This window comes from Amphibalanus amphitrite, unplaced genomic scaffold (genome assembly GCF_019059575.1).
Source record: "Amphibalanus amphitrite isolate SeventyFive unplaced genomic scaffold, NRLGWU_Aamphi_draft 000215F_arrow, whole genome shotgun sequence".
NCBI lineage: Eukaryota > Metazoa > Arthropoda > Thecostraca > Balanomorpha > Balanidae > Amphibalanus > Amphibalanus amphitrite.
In genome coordinates, this window is record NW_024881710.1 from 424,349 (window position 1) to 450,673 (window position 26,325).

The 26,325-nt window shown below is 53.5% G+C and overlaps 3 protein-coding genes across 5 annotated transcripts in view; 2 read left to right on the top strand and 1 right to left on the bottom strand.

The window, feature by feature from the left end:
- LOC122385348 (putative transferase CAF17 homolog, mitochondrial) overlaps positions 1-9,555 on the bottom strand; it is a 46,709-nt gene extending 37,154 nt beyond the window's left edge. The window contains exons 1-3 of one of the 2 annotated variants that reach the window (XM_043373563.1): positions 9,407-9,555; positions 9,192-9,282; positions 3,775-5,785 (exon numbers count right to left, since the gene is read on the bottom strand). In XM_043373563.1, the coding sequence (XP_043229498.1) occupies positions 4,694-5,761 (1,068 nt within the window). In that variant the 5' untranslated portion in view covers positions 5,762-5,785; positions 9,192-9,282; positions 9,407-9,555 and the 3' untranslated portion in view covers positions 3,775-4,693. Of the gene's footprint in view, positions 1-3,774; positions 5,786-9,191; positions 9,283-9,406 lie in introns of those variants that run through there. The other variant, XM_043373564.1, reaches the window with a different exon arrangement.
- Positions 9,556-9,794: 239 nt separating this feature from the next.
- LOC122385362 (transcriptional corepressor LEUNIG-like) lies at positions 9,795-22,093 on the top strand. 2 transcript variants are annotated; one of them, XM_043373587.1, is made up of 13 exons: positions 9,795-10,123; positions 10,439-10,520; positions 10,697-11,405; positions 11,820-11,962; positions 12,461-12,628; positions 13,117-13,464; positions 14,946-15,046; positions 17,367-17,525; positions 17,910-18,087; positions 18,508-18,657; positions 19,362-19,463; positions 19,784-19,878; positions 20,267-22,093. In XM_043373587.1, the coding sequence occupies exons 2-13, from the start codon at positions 10,453-10,455 to the stop codon at positions 20,356-20,358; spliced, it is 2,313 nt and encodes a 770-aa protein (XP_043229522.1). In that variant the 5' UTR covers positions 9,795-10,123; positions 10,439-10,452; the 3' UTR covers positions 20,359-22,093. The 2 variants fall into 2 exon arrangements, with proteins under 2 accessions (XP_043229522.1, XP_043229523.1); XM_043373588.1 differs by lacking the exon at positions 13,117-13,464 and having other exon boundaries at positions 9,800-10,123.
- A 1,104-nt stretch (positions 22,094-23,197) lies between these two features.
- Positions 23,198-23,959, top strand: LOC122385337 (venom allergen 5-like). The gene has a single exon (XM_043373537.1). The coding sequence runs from the start codon at positions 23,198-23,200 to the stop codon at positions 23,957-23,959; it is 762 nt and encodes a 253-aa protein (XP_043229472.1).
- Positions 23,960-26,325: the final 2,366 nt, after the last annotated feature.

Genomic DNA, 26,325 nt, shown 5'->3' on the forward strand with positions numbered 1-26,325 from the left:
TCCACAGGCGCGGAATCCACTTTTGATGTTCGCTGTGACGTTCGGATGGAGGTCTGTCACCAGCTGCTTCAGCAGGCCAGGGAACTCTTCTTTGGGGATGGTTGTGCCGGATGTAGCTGTTTTTGCCTCAGATTTCGAGGCAAAAACTCAGATTTCGAGCTGGGCCAAAGTTACCCGGAATTGTCCTCAAAATGTGTGGCATCATTGTCCACCTCATTATTTTTTACTAAAAAAGCAGTTACAAAGCTGCATTTTGGGGTAGCTGGAGCTTACCTCAATCACCACCAGTAGGATCCTGCCAACAGACGCTTGGTGAAACCTGATAGTGTCCTCACTGCATCCTACCCAACCATGATTTTTCACGTAATTTGCAGGGGTTGGTTTACCCCCTAAAAAACCATAGATTTTTTGTTAGTATTAACCCAGGACTGCTACCCAGAATAACTAATGGATGGCCTAATATAACCATGCTGGTAACTTTTCGGCAACAGACAAGTGAAAAATATTATAGCAGGAAAGATTATTTTTTCAGTCATGGGCCAAAGTTGCCTCTCAGGGCCAAAGTTGCACGAAACAACGGTATACCGATACCAAACCGATACCAACTTGGTATTCGGTATTTCAATCCTAATGTGTTTGGTATTTTGTTGGTATCATGAACCCCGACTAATGTATAAGAGGCTAAGAAATCGGTAAAAAGTTGGTATTTCCCTCATGTTCCCAAATTGGTTTGGTTTCGGTATTTCTCCACGGTTTTGACTTTTGGTTGGTATTTGGTTTGGTATCGGTATTCCGGTTTTCCGTAACTGACATCACTAATTCCTTCCCTCCGCTCCATCTCGGGACCATCGTACCCAAATTTTGATCCAGTGCTGGCTATCACATCTGAGTTTCTCTGGCGACTGGTGACGGACCAGGGATCGGCGAGGATATCGATTAGCCGAGAGGGGTGTGAAGCACTATTTGCGCCAGTACCTGCAAATAGCCACCGCGGACGGACGAGGGGCGAGGGATCGCTGACCGGGCAGGGGAGGGAAAGGGAGGGGGAGGGGAGGGGGCGGGCCTGCCGGAAATAACCGGCTGCGTCAGCGACGGCACTACCGAGGGAGGGGCGGCAGCGGCGGCGGCGGCGGCACTACCGGGGAGCGGCGGCGGCGGCGGCGGCGGCGGCGGCGGGCTGGCCACGCCGCGCTGTTCGGCCTAACGCTGAATATGCCGCATTACGCAATGAATGAATGACGTCTATTCCATTGAAGCATGCCGAGAAAATTAAGCAGAATGAATGTAGATTAGGATATTTATGATCACCTGGAACAAGTGCAAACGTGAGGCAGAAATGACCCGGACCGGCCAGAGCATCATTGATACGCTAATAGCATTGCAACATCACGTAATTCTGACTAATCATATTCTTTGCCAGGTTGCCTCATCCTGTATCCTGTAACTCATGATTGAATGAGTTGAACTTCGGGGCATGAGTCAACTACGGGTTGCGGTCAAGCGCGTCAAAATTATTGCTCAATGGCTGGACTTGGACCGATTACGCTGGACTGGAACATGGCTTATCTTTGGACTGTGGAACTGGATATCGTTATCCGTTAGGTTACATTTTTTCGGGATACCAGAGCTAGGCGTGCGCCTCACATGTGCTTGCGCAGCACCCGGCACTGTAGATAAAAAAACGACAAATAATCACAATCAAAGTTGACATTTTGCACGTGCTCTCTCACCCCAGCACCTGAATCAAATAGCCGGCTCCATTAATTACGGATTAGGTTTGCGTCAGTGTGAGAGCTTCAATTTGCCTTTACTTTCGCCCGTTCATAATTGGCTGCAAGGGTAGATAAATGTCAGGTGCTCGAAAAAAAAGTAACAACTGCAAGCGTAAAGGCCTGGCTACACTATGCGTTTTCTGCGTGCGTTTTTGCAGGTTTGCGTGTTTTGCGTAATATCGTTCTAGGAAAAAAGTTATAAACAATATAATTTTTACTTTGGTTATACACAAAAGCTAATATAACTTATGTAACTAAAATTTAAGGTGAAAAAACATCACAAAAACGTAATATCGTTCTTTTTTCTAGAACGATATCACGCAAAACACGCAAACACGCAAAAAACGCACGAAGAAAACGCATAGTGTAGCCAGGCCTTTACAGGGCGTTCAGCTTTTGAACATCAACAGTGGAACAAGACTCAGGGCCAGAGCTTTCCTTGCTGTGGTAAGCTGGCCGTCATATGTCCAAATGAGATAAAATGCCACAGCAGCAGGGCGGGGACGCCGCCGGTAGCATCCAGACCGGCGTCCCGCCGCTGCAGACTGCAGGGACCGAGGTCGGTCGCAGAAGCCGCGGCTGTTGCAGTGGGTCCAGTCGGCGGTCAGACAGAGGGACCACTCGGAGGTCAGACAGAGGGCAACAGCCGGTCCGGCCCGGCCCGGCGGCGGACAGGGTGTTCTGCAGTCACCACCCCCGGCGACTGGGAACCGGTTCAGCGCCGCGCCGACCGGCCACAAAACCCACTATGGCGGCACGGCTCGAGCCGGCTAATCAGGGCTCCGCGGCCCGGCGGGCTGGAGGTGGAAGGAGCCGTGACGGTCAGCCGCTCACCAGACGAACGGGTGGAACAGAGAGAACGGTCGGGCCGGCTGGAGACACCACCGGTCCACCGCTCGCCGTCCGTTCGGCCGGCTGACGCAATACCGCGGCGGCGGCACAAACACCCTCGGAGCCGAGCGGCGGCGCTCCCTCCGTGCCGGCGGGCCGCCGTCCGCCCCTCCCCACCGTCCCGTCCACCCCTCCCCTCCGTCCCGTCATGCCAGCGGCGAAAACATGACCGGCCGGCGGAAAAACAAACCGCCCGCTGTTAGCGTTGGTCCCTGGACGACGCCGATCGAGGAAGCCTGAGCCCGCAAACCCGCCTCTCCCTTCTACTGTAGCCTCGATACCGAGCCTCTTCAAACCAGCAGTGGGGCACGTCCGACCAGACAGGATATTTTCTGACGAGCGTCTGTCGAGCTCATCACGCCTCGTCAGCGGGTTCCGGTATGAGGACTCAGAACTTACGTCAGAATTCAAAGAGTCACGCAGCATGCCAGTCTACAAGAGCCGACGCCAGCGTTTCCATAGAAACGTGACGCAGCAAGTGATGCGGCATTTCCAGCCGAGGCCCTGCCTCGTCATGGATGCGATGCGATTTAGCGTTGTGGGTCGGTCACACGCCGCATTCCATTCCATCCCACGATCACGAAGCGCAGAGGAGTCTCCACAAGGACACACCAGCGCCATCTGTTAGCCGAGGCTGGCAGTGGCAGCTATACCGACGGTGACATCTATCGGCCGGCACTCCGGCTAAAGCAGGGAGTGAGGGAAGACGAGGTGAGCATTGAGCATGAAGGAGAAATTGAGCCACCTGAGGCTCCCATGAGTGAGCTAGAGCCTGATGTCACTTGAGACCATCAAGAGCGTCATGAGACTCGCAGCCCAAGTTCTCGACTGCGTACGTATGTTGTGACTTGTGTGGTGGTGAGAAGCCTGGCCAATCCAAGCCAGATATTTCCCAGACCCTCCCCGCCACCTGGTGACAGCTTGCACTAGTTTCCTCCTCCCACCCATCTGGTGGCGGAACTTTATACTAGTTTGCCGAAAATCGCTGATGGGTAGGTGGTTGCTGTGACACCGCGTACGCCATTTTCACGAGAATTTGCCAGTGACTAAGCAATCAAGCTAAAACTTCTGGGAGCTCAAATGTGAGAGATTCGGCAGACAATAATGTTGCTCGAGCACTTTTATTGTAATTCCATAGCTTAATTAACAAAGGTATTGCACACACAGGCAAGCGTTCGACATTCGAATTGTTCGTAGTCTTGATAATGTCACACAATTGTACGGCATTGCTGATAAGGGCCGAGCTGAACCGATACCCCCTGAAACTAACAGCATCACCATGCAGCGAACTCTGCCTAAAACAGCTGACTGCTGCGACTTGCAACTAACAGCTAGAGCGGATAGCCTCCCCAGAACTCGAGCTGCGGTCTGGCCGTATCGAAACACAGCCACCGCACTGGACCCTGTACAGGACAGACTATCAACAAAACACAGCACTAGGACACAGAACATGCTATCTACTGGACAAACTGCACCAGAACTGAGAACAGACTACCTGGACAAACTGCACGGCACAGACTGCCCATGGGAAACTACGCACAAGACACAGACTACCCAACCGCCACAGCCTATTGAACATATTACACCAGGCCACAGACAGCCCACCGGATGCCGGCTTACGCAGTGATGCGTATTCGGCCCAGGATGCCAACATCACTCTTAATAGAAAGCGTTAATAGCGTGTTACTGTAGCCCCTAACTGGACACACAGCACAGACTAGCAAGCTGACGTCACAATACAAGAGAATACGGTATTCAGACCAGATGGCTATGCTCTACTCGGCAAATATCCCCGCTGGCGCCGAGTAAACCAAAACCGTGTAACCTGACGGATCGGAGGCTGGAAGCTTCTCGCCGCCGTCAGCTGACCAGCCTCAGAGTAAACACAATTAGACAGCAAAGCCGTCTGCAGGAACAGAGCTGCGCCACTCAGTCAGCCAACTGGGCTGCTAGGGGGGGAGGGGGAGGGGGATGGGACGCCGCCGCTCAGGCGTCCGACTGGGCTGCTGAAGGGATTGGATCCGCGGTTATCAGCCGGTTCTGTTTTGCGGGTCTTTGGCGGCCTCCTGTGGCCACCAGTCCGGCCGATGAGTAGTCACCACGCAACCGTCACCTTTCAGCGTCAGCTCGGGCGCCGCCAGGCACTCCGCCACGCGCATCAGGCCGATACCGTCCGGCCCGCTGACAGCCAGCACTCTGCCCAGCGGCCGTCCCGCGCCGGCGCCGCGCACCGCCGCACCCACAGCCGCGTCTCCGGGCGGCCGCGAGAAGTGCAGCGGCATCACCCGCTTCCTGATCACTCCCGTGTGGTGTGTGCGTGCCGTCAGCTCCTGACCCACGTAGCAGCCCTTGTGGAAGCTGACGCCGTGCAGGTAGTCGGCGTTGTACTCGAGCGGCGTGCAGGCGGCGTACGGCACCTCGTCGGCGCCCTCAGCCACGCCCAGGCGGTAGCGCAGCGGCCGCGGGTCCGGACCGGTCCTGGCAGTCGGCAGCACGTCTCGCGGCAGGGTGAACGCGTCCAGAAGCAGGCGCCAGCCGAGCGCAGCCAGCCGGGGGTCCCGGGACGCCGAGATCAGACCCTGGGCCGGCTGCAGCGGCAGTCCCAGCGGCCCCGTGGCGTGCGGCGAGGCGCCGTGCTCTGTGCACTGGACGGCGGACAGACCGCTACCGTCGGCATCGGCCGCCTCCTGTACCACAAACACGGCCGTCTGCTCGGTCACGTCGTCAATCTCGATGGCGCGTCGCACCCGGTATATTTTCAGCATGCTCTGCAGCTTGGAGGTCATCGAGCGGTCCACCTCGAGGAAGAAGCTGCCGTCATCGTCGTGTTGGTGGATCAGCAGGTCGAACAGCACGCGACCCTTGTTGTTGAGCATCATGGCATAAATGGCCCGAGCGCCGTCCTCGAAGTGACGCATGTCATTGGTGACGAGTCCCTGGAGGAAAGGCACCGCCTGCGGTCCCCGCACGCGCACCAGACCTCGCCCGGTCAGCGGGTACATCCAGTGACTGGGGCCGGCGCTCAGCTGACGGACGGACCGGACGGCAGAGCTGACTGGGCGGCCGCCCAGATGTCGCCAACAGCTTCTGGCCAGCATCGCGGCAAGGGGCGACCGGAAAACCTAGGTGGACCAACAAGGCAGCTCAGAAAGGCATCAACAGAGTGCGACGTGCGTTGCTTCATAAACAAGCTTTTTGTGAGTTTTTTTTTCTCTCTGTATAAACACCATACAGCTTTTACCACACCATACCCGTAATATCAAATGCGAACGAAACTTCTATCCAAATATCGAGGGACGTCATATCTATTTGACTTAAAAAGCAAAAAGGGTTTTTAAAAAAATCAATAACGATAAGACGGAAAAATATCTACCCACATGCCTCTGCACGATAATTGGTGCAAAAATTTCCCATGGAAACCAGATAGCTATGTTAAAAAAGCCTATGGCCGACAGAGCTCACAGTGCTAAAGTAACTCATCTTTGCAATGAAACTTAGTGCTTCTGAAAACCAAATCAAACGCTCCCGTCCGAACAATTTCGGTTCGTTCCTCAAAATTCGACACCGTTTTCCCGATATCCTGGCTCCGATGAATTTGGCTTTCCAAAATAAATAGATTTTCACCATAGTTGACAGAAATGGAATATGACAAGAGATGAAAGGAGTAAGGAAAAGGTCACGGCGTCGCATCAGACATACACAACAGACAACGTCGAGTACCAGCAGCCGTGGTAGCTATGACTGACAGACAGCCGTGGTAGCTACGACTGACAGACAGCCATGTCAGCGGCGACGGACAGACGGAGAGTAGTCGACGTAACAACCTGCGACCGTTTGTGGACCGTCCCCAGTGAGGAATACGACTGTTTGGACACGAGCCACGCCGGAAATCAGCCGCGGAGTTCAAAGAACGGCCAGGAACGTGTCTAGCCTCGTAGCCTGGGGAGAAGACCACTGCAAATGCCGGGCACAGTAAGCCTGAAGCAGCGTCAGCACACCGCGTATGGAGGTAAAGGCAACCTTTCCCGGGTGACAGCGGCTCGGTGACGATGCTTCCGGACATGTCGGAGAAGAAGATGTACCAGCAAGCCTAGAAGATGGACCAAAAACCCAGGGATGGACCAGCTAGCTAATGCCGGACCAAAAGCTGAATAAGAAGAACAAAGTTCAATCGAAAAGGCTAAATGAAATTGGCCTGAAGTGAGAGCGGGCAACGGCCACCTGCACCAAGCAATGACACAGCAAAAGCCTCAAAAAGGACTAGTGATGTCAATTACGGAAAATCGGAATACCGATACCAAACCAAATACCAACCAAAACCGTGGAGAAATACCGAAACCAAACCAACTTGGGAACATGAGGAAAATACCAACCTTTTACCGATTTCTTAGCCCCTGAAACATTAGCGAGGGTTCATGATACCAAAAAAATACCAAACACATTAGGATTGAAATACCAAATACCGAGTTGGTATCGGTTTGGTATCGGTATACCAAAAAGTTGGTATCCGATTGACATCTCTAATAAGGATTAAGGACCCACTTTTTTATGATTATTCATTACTTTGTCTTTTTTTCATTATCTGTCAATAAAACTGCCTCGCGGTCCGAAGGAGTTTCACGACCTAGTATCCTTCAGAGGTCTCACAACTTGTATACCTCGAATTTTGCATAAGGTCATAGGTCGGTCACGTGACCTCACCATTATAAGTCAATAGGGGGGGGGGGGATATGGAAACTGTGATTTTAGCACCGGTAATGAACCTAAACTAGGGCTGCGGAGTCGATGGATTTTTAGAGACTCCAACTCCCACTCCGGGAAGAACTGCCGTATCCGACCGACTCCAACTCAGACTCAGACTCCGCAGCCCTGCCAGGGCTGCAGAGTCGATGGATTTCCTTTGAGTCAGACTCCGGCTCCGGTTCCCAAAATGGACCAACTCCTACTCCGACTGCGCAGCTCTGTCTCAAACTACCCCAACCACATGGATACATGTACTGACGGCACACAAAATCAACTATTAAATGTGTTTTAAATTTGGCTAAGGAACAACTCTGACCATAGATGGAATCGAAGCTTCAAGCAATGATATTTCCGTGACTGTAAACAAAATCTTACAGAGTTCGGTAGCTCCGACTCTGACTAGAACTGTCAACTCCGTCTAATGCTGATCTCAAACTTCAACGCCATTATCAGAAAACTCTATTCTAATTTCCCAAACCCCGAAATCTCAACATATTGGTATCTGGATCATATGGGGGGGGGGGGGGGTGCATAAACGTCAAGCGCCTGTCACGCTTCGAACCCGGACTGTTATAACCGGGAACGCATGCTCTCACCACACGGATTCCAACGCTCTATGAGCTACAGGACCGTATTATGTCGAGCGATATTCCCAACATTAATATGTACTGGAATTGGAACACTGGAATTGGAACTGAATGTCATAATACCGCACTGCTTATTAACCCGCGCCTGGCCGGGAGCGGGGGGGGGGGGGGGTTGCACACCTGTTCATGCATCTTTTTCGTATATGTTGTGAAAATTTCAGAACCAGCGCTCTCAAGGTCAGGTCACCAGTCACATCAAGTGACCTCACCTCCGAAAAAGTTTCAATCTTCGTCATAGCTAGGTACACCGACTGAACGATCGCCTTGAAACTTTCAGCGATTGATAAGAGTAACAGTATGTACAAAATGTATATCTCAGAGTTTTGACATCAGTGACCTGAGGTCAGGTCAATTTTGCGACCTCGGCTCTATATTACAAGTCAATGGAGAAAATTGAAAAGCGACTCTTTTGGATGAATGGTGTTCAAAACCCTCTCGGCTCTCAAACATCTGTTCATGGGGAAAACATGACACACTGAATCAGAAAAATGCACCTGTGACCCCTCTGTGTGCCCCTGAGGTCATCTCAGGTCATGAACAGTCACCAGCAGTTTTTTTTGCTATAACTTTTGATAGGGACATGCTAGAGCAATGAAAACACGTCATTTGGAAGAACTCTTAACTCATGACAGAAAGCATTCCTGCATGACTTGCTCTTTATCCAGTCTCCTTATTATCTGCAGTAGTGGCGGGACACCTTCAATTGGGGGGGGGGGGGGGGTCACTGCCGACTTTTGGTCCCATTCTTCCCAAGCAACACCCATAGGGCTAATGTTAAATGGCAAAATCAAGGGGGCACGATGTCCCCCCTGTTCCGCTACCTAGGATTATATGTTCTGATATAAAATCAACCCTTTAAATATTTATGGCACAGATTGAGATAGACGTGCATGACTCATGAGCTGAAGTGTTCAAAGAGGTTAAATTTAGCACAAATAAGCTTAAACTTTCTGGGAAAATTTTGCAAAAATTTCTGCACAAAATTACTTGTGGTGAATTTTAGCGCATGAGCCCCCAAGGGCTAGGTGTCCAGAAGTGTATGGATTTTTTCCAGTCTCAGTCTGGCATGTTTTGATAGAAAACCACCATAGATCACATCCTGATCCCCTCTGCTGCAGATTGCTTGTTCATGGCCTACCTCAGAGAACTCCAAAATCCTGTGCTCCTCCCTTTCTTCCAGTCTTCAAAGCTCGGTTTCGACTCAGACAGACTTGAGGTCCTTCTCACTTCTGAGGGCCAAAGATAGAGAGACTCATCAGTAATCAACAAGGCTGAGGCAGAATACAGGCGGACAAAAGCTCCGCAACCCTAGAAAATATCAATATTAATTTAAAGGTAATCGACAGCTCCTACCTAATTTGCTTCTTCAACTTATGTAAACAATTCAAGACTTCAAGATGTGTTTCTTGGTTTGGTTTGGGTATTCTTTGATCCCCTCGCTTTGAAACAGCGTCAAACAATCTTGGACCAAAACAGCCTGACTCGAATTTTTCTTCGAGGTTCATATCATTTTGATTCTTTAAAGTAGCCTTTACTTTCGCATCTATCCAACTCTGTCAATTTTATGCCATAATTCAAATCTTTTTAAAGGGTTTTGACTGATAAATATCTTTTTGCACTCTGTATTAATGACGTCATTAAAAAGAAAATGATTTTGAAACTCCTTAATGAGCCTTGCGCGCATGAGACGTTTGCGGTGGTATCGATTTTGCACTGTGGGATGAGGGATGAAGATACGATAATATCCTTTTTCAATCACGATAATAATCGTACGATTAGGGATAAGTCAGTCCTTTGCTTACGGGCTCAGGCAAGTCCCCATTTCAATATCACAATAGCCGCGTTCACCATTGAGACGGTGGACTCAGCCCGAGCCTCAGCCACATTGTATTTGTATTAGTCCCTGTCATCTCTGGGCAAGAGGCGAAGTCGCTGACTTTTCTCGAAGAGACCCTATGCCAACTGCAATTCTGAAGACTACAATAGAACATAACTCAAAGTACCTGGAAGTTGGATGCTAGAGCCAAGCTGCTGCGCGCCCTAACTCATTAGACATATCGATCCACAAAGGTGTGACAAATATGCTCTCTGAGAAAGGATCTTACATTTCATAATTATTAGCACAAGTGAAATGCTTAAACGTGCTTAAAGGGGCAACATGCTATAGCTGAGCCTGACACATGACAGGAGTGAGGAGTGAGTCAGTTTTGGAGACCAAGTCTTGCACATGCATAATTCTGAAGTTGGTTACACCTATTTATATACATAATACACTGTGGTTACACCTACTTTTAAACCACCCTTAGAAGCACAGGAATTCTCAAAATATCTTGGTGGAAGGAAAATGCAAGAGCACTCCTTGACTTAGTTTTTACCATTTTTCAGTCCCGGCTGCAAAAATGGTTGCTGACAAGGGCCCTTTGCCTCCTGGCTGGGAAATGAAATGGGACAGCAGGCGTGGAAAAGCGTAAGAACAATAGTCATAACTGACCTTTAATTTTTAACCCAATGTTATAGTTTGAATAACAAAAGCTGAATGTCATGATTCACTTTTAAGTAAATATTATACATTGTCAATTTTGAGCATTTCTGTGGGAACTTTATTGATGGCCTTTTTGATGGATGGATTTTATTGACTTACAGGTATTTCATCGATCACACGTCTCAAACTACCACCTGGCAGGACCCAAGAGACCAGCATGGAAGCTCACAGGCGCAACAACCGCAGGCTCAGCAGCAATACCAGTCACAGTGGCAGTGGCAACAACAACAGCAACAACAACACCAGCCACAACACCAGCCTCAGACTCACCAGCCACAGCACCAGCCACAGACTCATCAGCCACTGCACCAGTCACACCAGCCACATGGGCAGTGGCAGCAACAGCAGCAACAACTACATCAGCAACATCAGCCACCACATCAGCAACAGCAACACCAACAGCCACATCAACAGCAGCACCAACAGCCACATCAACAGCAGCACCAACAGCCACAGTGGCAGTGGCAACAGCATCAGTCACAGCCACAGCCACAGCAAACACGACAAAATGACAGCCATCATCAGCACGGCCTCCCATATCCCAGTCGCCCACAGCAGCAGGAGCAGCAGCATGCTAATCATCAGCACTCTGCGCTCCCGTACTCTGTTCAGCCCCAGCAGGGTGAGCACCACAGCCACTTTGCCCACCACATTCACCAGCCGCCCACCCCGCCGGTGCAGACTACAGAGAGCGCTCAGCGGCCGGCTGCGACCGGCTCGCCGCTCAGCGTGCCCCGGCAGGCGGCCTACAGCGGCCAGCCGGCGGCGCGCCGCTCCAGTCAGCTGTCCGTGCCGCCCGGTCAGACTCAGGTGAGAGGACCTCCATCCTCCTCTGAGGTGTCCCATGGTCAGACTCAGACTCAGGTGAGAGGACCTCCAGTTCCTCCACCCTCTGAGGTCAGAAACAGGCGAGCAGTGTACAGCGACCAGTGTCCAGATCAAGTTTTATAATGTGTTGTCTTTCCATGACTTTTGAAATTATTCCAGTTATGTGAGCAAATCATGAATGTGAGCGTATATTTTGTCGGAGGATATGTTTACACCGCTGCTTTCTCCCGTCGATGTACTTTTGGTACCTGTCTGTGCCTGTGTGTGTATGCACCGGCGACCGGCAGCACGGGAGACGGCTCGTTGGCGTCCGTCTGTCTGTGTATGCGTCTGTGTAGACGACCAGTATACACGTCTGTATAACGTGTGTGATAACTGATAAATGTGTCTTTACAGACGACCGGGGGAACAGGCGGCGGCTCGCTGACGTCCGAGGAGTCTGGCACCGAGCGGCCGGTGACCAGCACCGAGGCTGTGCCGCGGATCTGCGCTCTTTTCCCCCATATCGAGCCGCACGTCATCAGCGACCTGCTGACAAAGTGAGAACCGCAACGGACGGCCGCCACGCTTACCGACGCATATTCAATGCTGTAGCAGATATGGATCCATACTCATTTCTTAATGTAGGATGTGGGCAACTGTCTGGTACTTACGAGTATTTCCCATACACTCGCCATAGCCTCAGCAGCTCATACCTATAGCCCATTGCTTTTCGACAAGCGTATGTGGTTTTCGATATGCGGCAGGTACTGAAAAGTGAAGTCAATATGGTAGTGGATTGCGTTTTACACCTGAGCGCACGTCGTACCCCAGGCGAGGAGGTGGTCAGTGTTGACCTGTGCGGTATGACTGATCGTGGGTCGCGTTCCGTGGTGCCCCAGGTACAGCAGCCGCGAGGAGTTTGTCTGTGTGGACCGGTGCGGTGTAACTGAATTCATGCGTCGTGTTCCGTGTTCCCCAGGTACAGCAGCCGCGAGGAGTTTGTCAGTGTTGACCTGTGCGATATGACTGATCGGGTCGTGTTCCGTGTTCCCTAGGTACAGCAGCCGCGAGGAGGTGGTGATCGCCGCGCTGAGCGTCTCCCCGCCGGCCACCGAGGCCGACCACGACCACAACCAGTCGGCCGACTCGGAGGACTCGGCCACCAAAATCGGCGCCCTGTTCCCCACCGTGCCAGAGGAGCGCATCCGAGAGCTGCTCAAACGGTGCCCGACTGCATGTGCCCCGTGTCCCTCACAGCGCCCCGGCCGCCCGCCGCTAACGCACTCTGATCGGCTGGGCTTCTCACACAACCGCTCACCGCAGGCTAGCGGCTGGCCCGCAGATTGTGTTTGCACAGGGGCGCCGCCTTGTATGGGACTTGAAGGCGTACTTTAATCTAATCAACTGAGTTCAGTACTACGTCTGAACGATTATTTTGATACTTACCTTTTTGGAATAACCTTTTTGGCTAGGGTTTGGCTTTAATCATTCATTGGCTTGCTAAGCTTGACTTTATCTATTGGCATGCTAATGGTTGGGCAACGAGCACCGGTGCTTTTGACCTTGGCTTTTGATACGAGCTGCCAGGTTGGTACGTTGGGTCTGACTGCTGTGGCACCCTGTCTCCTGACGCCTACTAACCGCACGGCAGAGGTGTGCGGGGACGGCAGTGACGGCGGCGCGGGCAGTAACGATAACGGCGGCTCGGCAGGTACCACCAGCGCGAGGCGGTGGTCATCTCGGCACTGCAGGTCCAGCGCCACCCGCTGGTCATGCCCGGACCGCTCGGGACCCCGCCCTCGTTCCGGGCAGCCGCCGCCGCCGCCGTCGCCACCGCCAGTCCCTCGCTGGCCGCCACGGCCACGCCGCGACATGCCTCCCCGTCGCCGCCGTCGTACGGAGCTCCTGCTGCGGGGCCGGTGACGGGCCCCGGCTCTCCGCGGCCCGGCTCGGCCGGCAGTGGTGCCACCGTCTCCTGGCCGTCGCCCGTGCTCGGCTACTCGTCTCCGCGTCCGGACGGCCAGCCGCGGCCCCACTCGTCGCCAAAAATGAAGCTCAGGTCAAGCTCGGCGGGGTGGGCGGCCCGCCGGGCCGGGTAGTGTCGGCTCTGGCTGGCCTGACTGTACCCAGTGCGTAGCTGACTAGCCGGCGCTGCGTGTTCCGATCGGTGGGCCGGCGAAAACGTCGTAGCTGCGGCTGAAGCGACCCCATCCGGTCGTCCGCCGCTGAAGGTTTCTGACCTGCGGTGGAGCCGAACTGCGCTTATCGTCGAGCCCGAGCAGTGCATGCCGTCCCGCACGCTGCACCTCTCTGCACGTGACTACCTACCCTGTCGGCGAGGGAGACGGTAAATATAACAATCGACTGAGAAAGGGTGCACGCTGGGAGGATAGGGGTGCAATGGCATGGTTCTGTTGGGTTGTGACATACCGTCGGCTGGACATTTTCAGGTAACTCCAAACTCAGGCCCACTTGATCCCAAGAAGCGCCTTTTTCGTCGGACTGTAACATAGCTTGGGCTGGGTGGTTGTTTGGACTGTTTGATATAAAAACACGTTTTTCAATATGTCCAGTCGGCAATAAGTCACGTCCAAACTTCATAGCGCCTGCTTGTTATTTTAGCAACATCGGAAATGCCCGGGCACCATATTTTCTGTTGTTTTGCCTCATTTGCTTGAATTTTTATGAATGAAGGACTCTTCTGACAAAAAGTAAAGATGAGTCCGATTGAGATTCGGCTGGATTCTTGTTTGATTTTTAAAGCCTCCGGCTCACATCCAATGAAGATGACAAGCAATGCGTCGCAAATGGTGCCCGGGTATCTCTGATGTAGTCTGTGTGTTTCACTCGACCAGATATCTATTTGTAAATACGCTTAGTTCAGTGTGGTATCTAGTGATAACATGCATCGCTTGCTAAGGCAGCCCAGTTATACTATTACCCTGCAAGGGTGACTGGATTCAGCATATCTGACATTGGCGTTTTTGTGTCAGTAGTTGTTATTTGCACTACTAAAACGTTCCCAAGTGCAGTGCTTTCGTTCGTTTATCTCACCGCTGTTCCGACGACAGCGAGCAGCTCCAGCTGCGCGTAGTCGGTTGACCGTTCCGTGCTTCTATCCTCAGGATACAGAAATCCTTCTCCTCTACGCCGCAACCCCACTCCGGGCTGGACAGGCACTTTTATCTCATGCGGGCTGCTCCCTTGGAGTGGCACCGCTGCTCCTGAGGGAGCGCACCCCGTAGCCGAGTGCAGAGAGTGCTTGGGGGGCTGGTCGGCCTGTCCATTTGGACGGGCTCAGCCCCGGCGACTCTCTAGGGTGTCTGCCCAGACCAATGTCTCCCCCTACTTCCTAGCATCCTTCCGGCTCTGCAATGGTCTTGTCAGACCGAAAGGGCCTAATCCAACAAAACAAAACAAAACAAACGTAGTCGGTGCCATTAGGTCGGCTCCAGTACTCTCCCTTTCTTCCAAGTGGTCCTGTCTGACTCAGTTGTGTGCCGCGTCGGCTAACGGGATCCCCGTGTCGCGCCGCCGCAGGTACCTGAAGTCAGTGTTCCCGGAGGCCGATGAAGCTCTCCTGTTGGATGTGCTCACCAACTGCGACAACAGCGTGCAGAAGGCCGGCATCCGCCTCACCAGTACGTGGCAGCGCCGGGGGCTGGTCTGCCGTAGGGGATGGAGGGGAGGGTGGGGCAGTTGCACTTTTTTGGGGTGGGGGTTGGGGTGGAGTGGGGATGCAGCGCGGTCTTATTTGGTGTTTATTGTCATTATTTTTGACAATATTCATTTTGATTGCTTGTTACGAGCGAGCGAGCGCAGCGAGCGAAGCGAGTCTTTTCAATATAACGGAAAAATCTCAGTATGAGCGGCCCGGCCCGGCCTGTAACGCTTTTGAGAGGCTTATATCTCAGCAACCGCTGGACCGATTGGCCTGCGGTCTTTTTTGCTGGGTAGCCCCATCCCTTCTACCCCGTAATTGACTACTTTTGATACATCTCAGTGACCGTCGTGGCACGTGCCACGTGAAAAGTCAAGGGTGTTCAAGCTGTTTTGCAAAAGTAGTGATTTTGAGAGGCTCATATCTCAGCAGCCGCTTGGGCGATTGACTTGCGGTAATTTTTATAGGGTAGCTGCATCCTTTCTACCAAAAATAGGATACTCTCGATGCATGTGGGTCGCCCCCAGTGCGCGTGCAAAATACAACAATAAGAGGTGTCAAATTTGTTCCCATTTTAATAACTCGGATATTACTGGGGCGATTTCGCTGAAACTTGGCATACAGGTAGGCACCCACCAGGCAGTGCATTCCCATGTGTTGCGGTTAAGGTGCTACTGCACGTGCGCACGTGCAGGGGGCGCTTCCAGATCTCGAGAACGGCTGGGCCGATTGCGCTCAACTTTGGTACACGGTTGGAGACCGGTTAGTAGGGTGCCGTGCAAAAGTCAGTTTGGACCCCGTTTGCACGTGCGCACGTGCAGAATGCCGCTTCCAGATCTCAGGAACGGCTGGGCCGATTGCGTTCAAATTTGGTACACCGCTAGCGACCGGTTAGAAGGGTGCTTTGCGCAAGCCCGTTGGAAGTACCCTCTCGCCCTTCCGCACGTGCAGGGCTCACTATCTCGCTCGCTCGTTCTTCGCCCAAAAGGCGTTTTACTGGTTATTAACCCGCGCCCTGCTGGGGGTCCTGGATTTCCACGCCCTGCTGGGGGGGGGGGGGGAGTGTTTGAACACCCCCCCCTTGTAACTCGGCTCCTGGGCCACGTAGCGATACGCGGAAAGCGGCGTTCGAAAGAGCGTCAAAAATAATGACGAAATCACTTCGGTCAATTTTTTGGTCAGGTCAAAGGTCAGGTCACCAGAGGTCATTGAAGGCAAAATTTCGCCGATTTCCAGGTCGAATGTCGAAAATTTCCAAGAAGCCAACGCATAACTCGGGAACCAATAGAGCTACAGCGCCGCGGAAAAGCGCATTCGATAGCCCTATTAACGCCCTTTCTGAGTAATTCTCTCAGATTTGACCTAACGTCAACGGTTTTGCCTGCAGGGGGCAAAAACTGCAAAAATAGCCGATTTTTTCGAAAACAGTTTTTCTGCAATAACTTTTGACCCAAGCCTTGTACGAGCTTACTTTTACCGGCATCGTGTTCCTCTCGTCAAGACGCATCGAATGAACTATGACTTGACCTTGAAAGGTCAACTTGAAAATTTGACCTCAGGTCAAGGTCATGACCTGACCGGAAAGGGTCATGTTGCATATCAGTCGATCCGTATCGTCGAGCTGAACACATCTAAGGCGTTTTCATCGCTCTAGCATGCCTCTATCAAAAGTTATTTGCGAAAAACTGTTAGATACCATTCGTGACCTAAGATGACCTCAGGGCATAAACAAGGGTCACGGACACCATTTTCAAGTTCAGTGTGTCTAAACCACTTGTAATTCGGTGTTTGGGAGTGTTTATAATGTCTTTCATCCAAAAGAGGCGCATTTCAATTTTCTCCCATTGACTTATAATGGGGAGGTCGCAAAATTGACCTGACCTTAGGTCATCGATATCAAAATTCTGAGATATACATTTTGTATATGCTATTGCTTTCAGCAATCGCTGAAAGTTTCAAAGCGATCGGTCACTCGGTGTAGCTATGACAGACATTGAAAGTTTTTATGAGGTGAGGTCACTTCAAGTGACCTGGTGACCTGACCTTGAATGACCTTGGTCTGAAATTTTCACAACATGTGTAGAATTGATGTGAGCGCGCCGCCGTTTTTGAGATATTCGCTAAAAACCACAAGGGGGGGGGGTGTTCAAACACCCCCCCCCCCCAGCAGGGCGCGGGTTAAGTTATGTTTCGAAAAATTAGTACGTTTCATCATGATCATGGATAATGCATGCCCCTGTGTGACACCGTGTAACTTATGGATGCCGCGGCGGATTAACGTTCTTACGTTTCGCACACAGGCATGGGGTACGACAAGAGCGAGACGCCCGTGATTCCTGCCCGGTTCGACCTGCGCCACCAGCGGGATGCGGCCGTGGTGCGGCGTCCCGAGAGCCCGCGGCAGCCGGAGCCGTCCCCTCGCTCCCGGCTGGTCATCTCGGAGACCGAGCGACAGCGCGGTACGTGGGCGCGAGGGGGGGGGTATACTAGAGAACAGAGACTGAGGGACAGCACTGTACGCCACGGCGACCTGCCAGCCTTGGTTCGAGGCCGCCAGTGACGTCTTGGAGTATGGAGACGAGGCAGTTGTTGGGGTCCACGGCAGATAAAGATGGTTTTCTTTCAGTGCCAGGGTTTTAGATGCGTTATGCATGTTTTTTTTTTTTATACACAATAAGCGTCGCGAAGCAGCTTGTGAATTGCTTTGCGGCGCTGATCTCATGCGTTTTAGGGACTATCCCGTGTCTCTGACCTGTGACTGTCCGTGACGGCCAGCCCGTGACGCCCTGCTACGATAGCCACTGTCCCATTACGCTGACCTGTTTGCGTGCTGTTTCTGACAGCTCGTGACGCCCTGCTGCGCGACTTTCCGTCCGTCTCGGAGGAGGTGCGGAAGCTGGCCCTCGAGTCGGGCGGCTATGACCTCGAGCGGACGAGGAGTGTGCTGGAGAGCATGGTGGAGGGTCGCGGCTCGTCGGCCGCCACCGTCACCGACTCGGCGCCGGTCTCGGCACACACCAGGTCAGTGACCTGTCGCCCCACCCCGCCAGTGCACTGGTGACCTGCTCAGTGCGCCGGTCGCTTAACGACGCAGTTACATCTGGGATTGGCTGTTTATTCAGCACCCCAAACATTAATACCGATGACAACTCGATACAATATTAGTTTGGAGCCTAGACGTAGCGTTTCATTGCCCAACTTCATTATGACACGGCGAGTGCAATTGTTCTAGAAACTACGTTCTTGTCCGAGCGGCTTTGTGTATAAACGTGCATCTGATAGTGTTGATAAATGATTACGTCGGAGTCGTAGTATGTCGTTTTGAACCTTGTACCGTGGAGGGGCCATGTGGGCAGTGTGTTCTGTGGGCGGGGCTGAGCGGCGCCGGCTGCTGATAGGCACTGGGCTCGGTAGCTGACCGCCCGCTCTGTCGTCCCGCAGCGGTGAGCCGGCCTCCGGTCCGTCCCCGAAGCACAGTTCTCCCCGCTCGCCGCGGCGCGTGGCGCGCGTCCAGGCGGAGACGACGTCCACCAGTCCTCTGGCCAGTCCGAGCAGAAAGGCGCGCACCACAGCGGCCGCCCAGCCACCAAGGTGAGTGCCGAGGAGCCGTCCAGATGAGTGCCGAGGATCCGCTCAGGTGAGTGCCAAGGAGCCGGCAGATTCCGGCCTCTGCCGCCCAGGTAGTCGTGCTGTGTGCGACACCCTGGATCAGTGCATGTACTGATTGAGCCGTGTGTCAGCTGTTTAATTTTAGAGGTCATGTGGCTGAGATAATGCGAGAGAGGACGTGCTGGACTGCTATCTCAATGCTTAATCATAAAACGCATCCATCTGTTCTCATATTCACTTTTTTCTCCTTCAGCTGAGTTATCGCCGTTAGGATAATCAGCGGGCTATTGTAAGGAAATGGAGTGTGTTGTGATTGTGTCGTGTAATTGTGTCGCCTGAGCCCGCCCCTGTGCGGGCGACCCGCCGGCGGAGCTCGGCCCGCCGGACGGACCCTGGGACCGCCCCTGCACCGCCCGGGGCGGTGGCCGGTCGACTGGCGGGGCTGCGATGTCGGGACGGGTCCGTCGGTATCAAGACCCTGAATGGTGCGTGTGCCCAATAAAGCCAGGGAAGAACACGATCTTTTCCGGCGAAACCGACGCAGAGTCTGTTGGTCGTATAAGATTCGACCGTTCCTCATTACAGAAATTAGAAGAATGTTACTGAGTGTCGGCCGTCGGGAGGTGTTCAATGTTTCGATGAGGGTTGGGCGGGGACGCTGACAGTGTGTTCGTGGCATGTTTCAGCGGAGGACGCAGCACCAAAATGGAGTACCGGTCTCAGAACAGGACCGCGGCGCGTGGAGCCGACAAAAGCCTAGTGCGCGGACCCCAGTCGACCAACCTGCTGTGAGTAGCTGGCCCTCTACCAACCAGCCGGACCCCGCCAGGCGCCGACTGGGACGTTCAGACGGACATGTGATGTGAGCGCCGAGCTGTCGTCATTCAGCTGTTTGTTTAGTTCATTAGTGATTGATTAGTCGCTCGGCTTTTAAATCATCTGGTCAACCAGTCGTTGATGCAGTCAGTCGGTAAACTATTAAGTCAAAGTCATCCAGTTACTCAATGCCCAGAAGTGGGCGTGAGGGAATGTTTTAGTGTGTCAGGTCAGTGTTTGTTTAGGTGGTTGTGCGTGCTGGGTTTGTAACTGGCTCCGTTCTGTGACTCAGATCCGACTACATCGCTTGGAACGGTCCTGACCCGGAGTTGCGCCACGGCCCCAACCCCGAGCTGCGGGCGGGAGTGCAGGCCGGCCGCGCCAAAGGTGGGTCCTGGGGAGACAGCCGACAGGGTGTGATAGTGTGACTGGCGGTATTGGGGTCTGGCATAATATCTCCGTCACTGACGAGTTTGGTATTATCTCCGCCACTGACAGGTCTGGTATTGTCTCTAGTCACCGAGTGTTGTCCGCCAATGTCTCTCCCACCGACTGGTGTATTCTGTTGCAGGCGCCGACTCGAGTCTGTGTCGCGGCCACTGACTGGTGTATTTTGTTACAGGCGCCGACCCCAGTCTGTGTCGCGGCCACTGACTGGTGTATTCTGTTACAGGCGCCGACGCCAGTCTGTGTCGCGGCCACTGACTGGTGTATTCTGTTACAGGCGCCGACGCCAGCCTGTGTCGCGGCCACTGACTGGTGTATTCTGTTACAGGGGCCGACGCCAGTCTGTGTCTCGGCCCGTCGTGCGCCACTATCAAGCAGTACGCGCGCTCAATGCGCCGCATGTTAGTCACCAAGCTGTAAGTCATCCGCCCTGCCGGCCTCTGCCGTCATTCAGCGCCCTTATAGCGTGAGCGTCGAGCTTATAGCGGATAGTGCTTCACCGGCCCTGTCACAGGCCGCGCAGGCTAAGGCCGTCCATCTGACCGACCGACCAGCGACTGGTGCAACTTGCAACTGGTGCACCGTTGCCACGCCCGCTGACTGGCTGGGGTCATCGGCAGCCGGCACCGGGGACAAACAAAGGCGAACTTGTGGAGCTTAGCCACGGAATTTATCGACGCCGTTGTGAGTTTTATTTCGCATGGAGTCCGCTTAGCCAACATCAAAACATGATGAATGACAAGACATTGTACAACTGCCGGCTTCTGCTTGCCTATCTGCGTTTTACCGGTATCGTTAGCTATGCGACGTTGAAGTAACGCTAAATCTTAGTAGCTGCATGGTGCTGGCTGGATGAGTCACTTTATCACCGCTGGCTCCTTTTGGATGGCGCGTGCCGTTCCACTCAGAAGGTGCCACATCTTGCGGTATGTCTACCGAACCGCCTGTGCCATTTCGACTGATCAGGGGCCTTTTGTCAGTATAGTGGGGGACAGCGGGAATGATGTTCATTTACAGAATTGAAGCGGAACTAGTCTGTCATTTTGCAACCTGAATTAGTCACTGAGTTCGCTGCAATGCGTTTTTGGAATATTTGTGGAAGATGTGTGTAATAAGTCACAACTCCCAGTGCTAGTCATTCGGGTTCATTTATTCGCGTGCAATATGAAATTGTTTACTTGGCCCAGGTTGCCAAATGCCAGGACATCCTTTTATTATTTACAACGGAGCTTAATGGATTTTAATCGCGTTTTTCCGCGGGTTTGTCCGCCTAGTAGCTCAGCGCGGAGAGCGTCTAGTTTCTAAGATGAAAATGCTTAGCTTAGTCGGTGTTAGATAGTGTGTTCTGTGTCAGTGTGTCAGTGTGCTAGGGAGTGTGCCCTGTCTGCCTCAGCACGCAGTGTGCTAGGGAGTATATCCTGTTTGCCTCGGCGCAGCAGCCCGCCCGGCGTACAGGCCACCACCAGTTGTGCGTCCCGCGTATATCAGACTTGGGCATTTACTTTAGAGCGTGTCAAGGATATCCGAGCGTGGCACGCATCAGTCAATAAGCAACATTATAGTTTCCAAGTAATCATTAACTGCTACTGAAAATAGTATATTTTTCAATGCATTCTCGTAAAAACCCTTTTAGGGTTAGACATCGCAAGAACGGTTGCCCAGATAATGCAATGCCCGTTGTCCAGCCTGCCTGCCAATTTGCCGTCGCTGTTTAAGATCTGATATTTTCTAGCTGTAGTAATTACATCAACATAAATTTGTACGAATCACCTGAATGTAGAACGATGTGAGGTGGCAGGGGCGGCGCCCGCCGTGGCTGCATGTGTCCGCCCGCCGGTAACGCTGCGACAGTAACCGGTCACCGGCTGTGTGTCGGTCGATCGACCCCAGTGCGAGCCTGCCTACAACTGTGCCCGCTGTGAGTTCTGCTCCGCCCCGGAGATCGGTCGCTCGTGCCTGACTGCGTTTGTTTTCGGATAGGGGCCGCTGGGCGACTGAGAGCGCTTATGGACTGAGTCCGTCCGGTGGCCCCGCTGACGCCGAGGCCAGGCTCCATGCGCCGCGCTAACGCCGCTGTATTCTGTGTTGTGATGTATGCTGGCACCGCTGTACCCTTCACCCACCGCAGTATTGCATACAAAGCCTTTGTCGTGAACGTCTTGTGTTGAGAGCCGAGAGGTCAGACTAATTGGGTGATCGGAGACGGAAAATTAGAAGCTATTATATAACAGTCAGTGCTACAGGAGCATCTGTGTGTTTGCACGCGACAGGTCACTGCTCCAATGTCGATAGGAATGCGATGATCTATTTAAGCTGAGCGACATTCATAAATAGATTCATCCTAGGGCGATGATTCGTACAACCACCGAACACCTCCCTGTAGCAGTACCCGGGGCCGGGCCAGAATCCGCTCTTCGTTGCCGCACATGAAGAGGAGCTGTAAACCTACACCGTCCATTTTGCCGGTTCTCCGCCCAGGAACGCGATTTGATTTTTACGCAGATGAAGACATCCTTCCTAGCGGGACCGAGTACTGACGTGCAACTCCAAGCAATGCTTATTTATGACCGTCATTCGCAACCAATTAAGTGGAACTGAGGCCATACCATATTGTCGGATCCATAAAATAAAAGAAGACTGATGGCAATGTTATCCCGTTTGATTTCGTGTTTGCATGTGTACGCCGCCAATTCTGTTCCAGAATTAATCAAGCGTGAAGCTTCAATGACCACCTATCGTACAGCATAAATCTGACCCCGGAATAAGAATGCAAGGTCGCTGCAGTGGCTGCTGCATGGTCGGCAGGCGGTGGTCATTGGTGGCGCGAGGCTCGGCCAGTCCAGTCCGCTGCTCCCAGGAAGGTGAGCACTTTTCGAGGGAAAATTAACCAGCGCGGAAAAAGATCAATTGTACTTGTAACGTCATCTTAAAAATTGTTATTATCTGACTGTTGATAAAATTGTCCAATATTTTTTTTTTACGCTCCACGTTGTAGGTAAATGACATCCTCTGGTCTCCATGCCAAGTCACGTCGAGGATTTTGTCGTGTGGTTGGAATTATCCCCATGGGCAAAAGTTGTGAAATTGAACAGTTTCCTTTTCACGTTTTCAAATCGGTGGCAGTCGATGCATCAACCAGTTCAGGCTCAATTTATCAGTCTGAGCCATTGCTAATCCCCAGGTTGCTCCACCTGATCGCGTGGAACCGCAGAGTTGGTTGGGGCTCCGCGACTGGTCTCCTGCTGCCGTCTACGACACGATGCTGGTGTTATCGGCTCTGCCAGTAGCTCTGGCTGTCCTGGCCGTGGCTCCCTCGGCGCTTGCGTTCGGCCGGCGCTCGCCTCGCTCTGAGGACACCAGTCTCGGCGTGCACCACTGCGCCAACCACCAGCCCCACACGCTCGACCGCTACCCAGTGGGCGGGCCGGCCGCCGGCTGCGGCACCGTGGTCCGGCGCGGCGTCACAGAGACAGAGCGGGACGAGGTCGTCTCGGCGCACAATGTCATCCGACGCGCCGTGCGACACGGCCGCTACGCCGACCAGAACCTACCGGCGGCCAGCGCGCTGCCCGAGCTGCGCTGGGACGACGAGCTGGCGCTGGTCGCGCAGCGCTGGGCCGACCAGTGCCGCGGCGGACACGACCAGTGCCGCGACGTGGCCCGATTCCCGGTCGGCCAGAACTTCGCCTTCGTGTGGAGCGGCGGCCGGCAGAACTGGACGGCCGAGGCGCTGCACCAGTGGTTTGCCGACGAGTTGCCGCGATTCCGGCAGGCCGACCTGGAGTTCCGCGGCGGCCAGGACCCCGTGTCGGGCGGCTACACGGGCCACCTGACCCAGCTGCTGTGGGCCGACACCCGGCGCGTCGGCTGCGGCTTCATGGCCGTCGCCGATCCCGTCTTCTGCGAGCGGCGAACCTACGTCTGCAACTACGGACCGGCCGGCAACGTGCTCTTCGAGCCCGTCTACCCGACCGAGGCGTCATCGATTGGACCGACAGAGTGGGAGCAGGGAGAGGTTTGAACGGGCGGACTGGTCTGCTGAGGACCGTCGATGGGTACCGGTGTGCCGACTACACGTGTAAACCGTCACACCTGATCAGTACATATAGGCCGATGTAAAACATATAGCTATAGCCATAACACAGCATTGCACCGTTGTTAAAAAATGCATCATGCATGTCATTCGCCATTCCATTTGTAGTCCCAGAATGAAACAGGCATAGAAGTACCGAGTAGCGAAACGGTAAAATGTAATTAGCTCATAAGCACATAATCTCTTAAGCGAACGCTAAGTAAGCACACTAGCTTAACAAGCTAATGATCAAAGTAATATGTTAAAAGACATAAATATCAAAGAGCCTCATTCAGTGTCCTGTTCTTAATAGGTCCCCTTAGTCCAATCATTAAATAGCCCTATGTAGTTTCTTACTCCTAAAAATCCTTCTGTGGGCAGTGTGTAGGTATTTGTACAGCACAGCCGGATCCTTCGGCTACCGACCTGACCCACGCCCTGGGGTGGGCGTGTGCTCAGCCCCGCCAACGTAACAAGCTTTATTAAGTTCTCCAAACACACGGCGTGGACTTAGCCAAGGTTAGCGTCTCTATGTCAAAAGGAATATGCACCATTAATTCTGTTGAATTAATGGTGGAAACCATGAAAGGAAACTACCAATATGTAACCGGACCTCGTTTGAAGCACTCGTGCTTTCTGAGGTAACGACTTTCCTTCCATGGCCGACTTTGTTCCGTCAACAGTATTCCAGAGTTACGCGCGTGCCGAGTCAATACACGACCGATGTCGTGCCGATGTGTGTTTTTGCGCAATGCATCGATAAATAACACGGAACAAACAAATTAATAAGTTCGGTTCAATTCTGGACCGAATGACCTCGCCGTTATTCGGCGACATGTTCGGTGCGCGATAAATTATCGCTGGGAACGACTCTTTGTCAAACAGCAGCTATTGACTCTCTTTGGTGTGATGGTAAACATTGTAACGGTGCCCGGTCATGATCGTACGTACCGTGACAGCGAACGTCGCCGTCAAAAGCGGGGTAATTCGGGCTCGAAGGCACGTCGCTGGCATTGCTCGCATGAAGACCGTGCGAAGCGGGGTCTACGGAGGAGGGATATTTGGCCCGAGGACTGGATAGAAACATCACCTTTACAGGGTCGTCGAATTTCTGACTACGATTTTTATTGCCGTTTTGTTCATCGGGGATTCTCAATCGCAATTCGCTGCAAAGAATCGAAGGAAGCAGATGAAAAGGTGAGCCTAAGGGAAACAGTAAGCCGGCTCCAACCCGTGCCAGCTTTAGCACGGGATCCTGTCTGGTTTCGCTGACTGCCGGCCATCTCTCCGCCTCCGACCCCCTCCGTGCCCAGATGTGGTGTCACACTGGAGTACTGCGACTGGTGCTGTTCGCCTGTTCGCTGATCACCCTGTCTGGGCTGCACGTGGACGGACGCCACTCGTCGGCGCTGTGGCGCGCGCTCCGTATCTGGCCCCTGCTGCTGACCATCGTCACCACGGCCGGTAACACGGCCAGCCTGCTGACGGCGCCGTCCGCTGGTGACCTGCTGTACGGAGCCGTCTACGGCCTGGCCGCCTCCCACGCGCTGCTGCTGCTCCTGCTGCTGCTGCGCCGCCGGCACCAGCTGCACGCGCTGCTGCGGCGCGCCGCCGCCATGGAGGCCGCCACGGCGCTGTGCGGCCGGCCGGGCGACTTTGCGCGGCTCCATTGGAGCGCGGCGGCCATTGCCGTGCTGGCGGTGGCCACCATCTGCGTGTGGTCGGCCAGTCTGTTCAGCGGCGCCCTGCTGTGGCAGCACCCCAACTACCTGTTCCCGATGTGGGTACCGACCGCGCTACAGACGCCCGACTGGTTCACGGTCATCATCGCTCTGCAGGTGCCGGCTGCCGCGGCCTGCTTCGCCTACCAGTCCGTGTTTGACGTGGTGCTGATCGGTCTGCTCGACTCGGTAGCGCTATATCTGGAGCGGTTGGATCGGTATACACGACGTTACATAACCGGAGACGACGCAGTTGCCGGAGACGGTGCGTCGCCCGCGTCAGAGCACAAGGTGCGTCCTGCAGGCGACTCTACCGAACTGGGGCTCGGCAAAAAACTGCCGGTGCAGGCTCTGAACCAGGGTGCATTTTACATATCTGACAATGCCGTCTCGCCGAAAGGGTCCGCTGACTTCGTCGCCAGTCTGGTCATAAAGCCGAGTCAGACCGGCACACCGAACGGCCTCTGGCTGTACAGCGCCGAACTCCGTCCCTCTCCTAAAGTCGAGCGCGACTCAGCCGATCCGGTCGAGCTGCGTGACCCCGCCGGGGACCTGGAGGCCGGCCTGGAGCGTCTGTCGGAGGCGTACCGCGCC

Coding starts and splice junctions, on each gene's coding strand:
- LOC122385337 (XM_043373537.1), top strand. CDS start 23,198: ATGCTGGTGTTATCGGCTCTGCCAGTAGCTCTGGCTGTCCTGGCCGTG.
- LOC122385362 (XM_043373587.1), top strand. CDS start 10,453: ATGGTTGCTGACAAGGGCCCTTTGCCTCCTGGCTGGGAAATGAAATGG. Junction 18,658..19,361: donor GCGGCCGCCCAGCCACCAAG/GTGAGTGCCGAG, acceptor GGCATGTTTCAG/CGGAGGACGCAGCACCAAAA. Junction 19,879..20,266: donor GCAGGCCGGCCGCGCCAAAG/GTGGGTCCTGGG, acceptor ATTCTGTTACAG/GGGCCGACGCCAGTCTGTGT.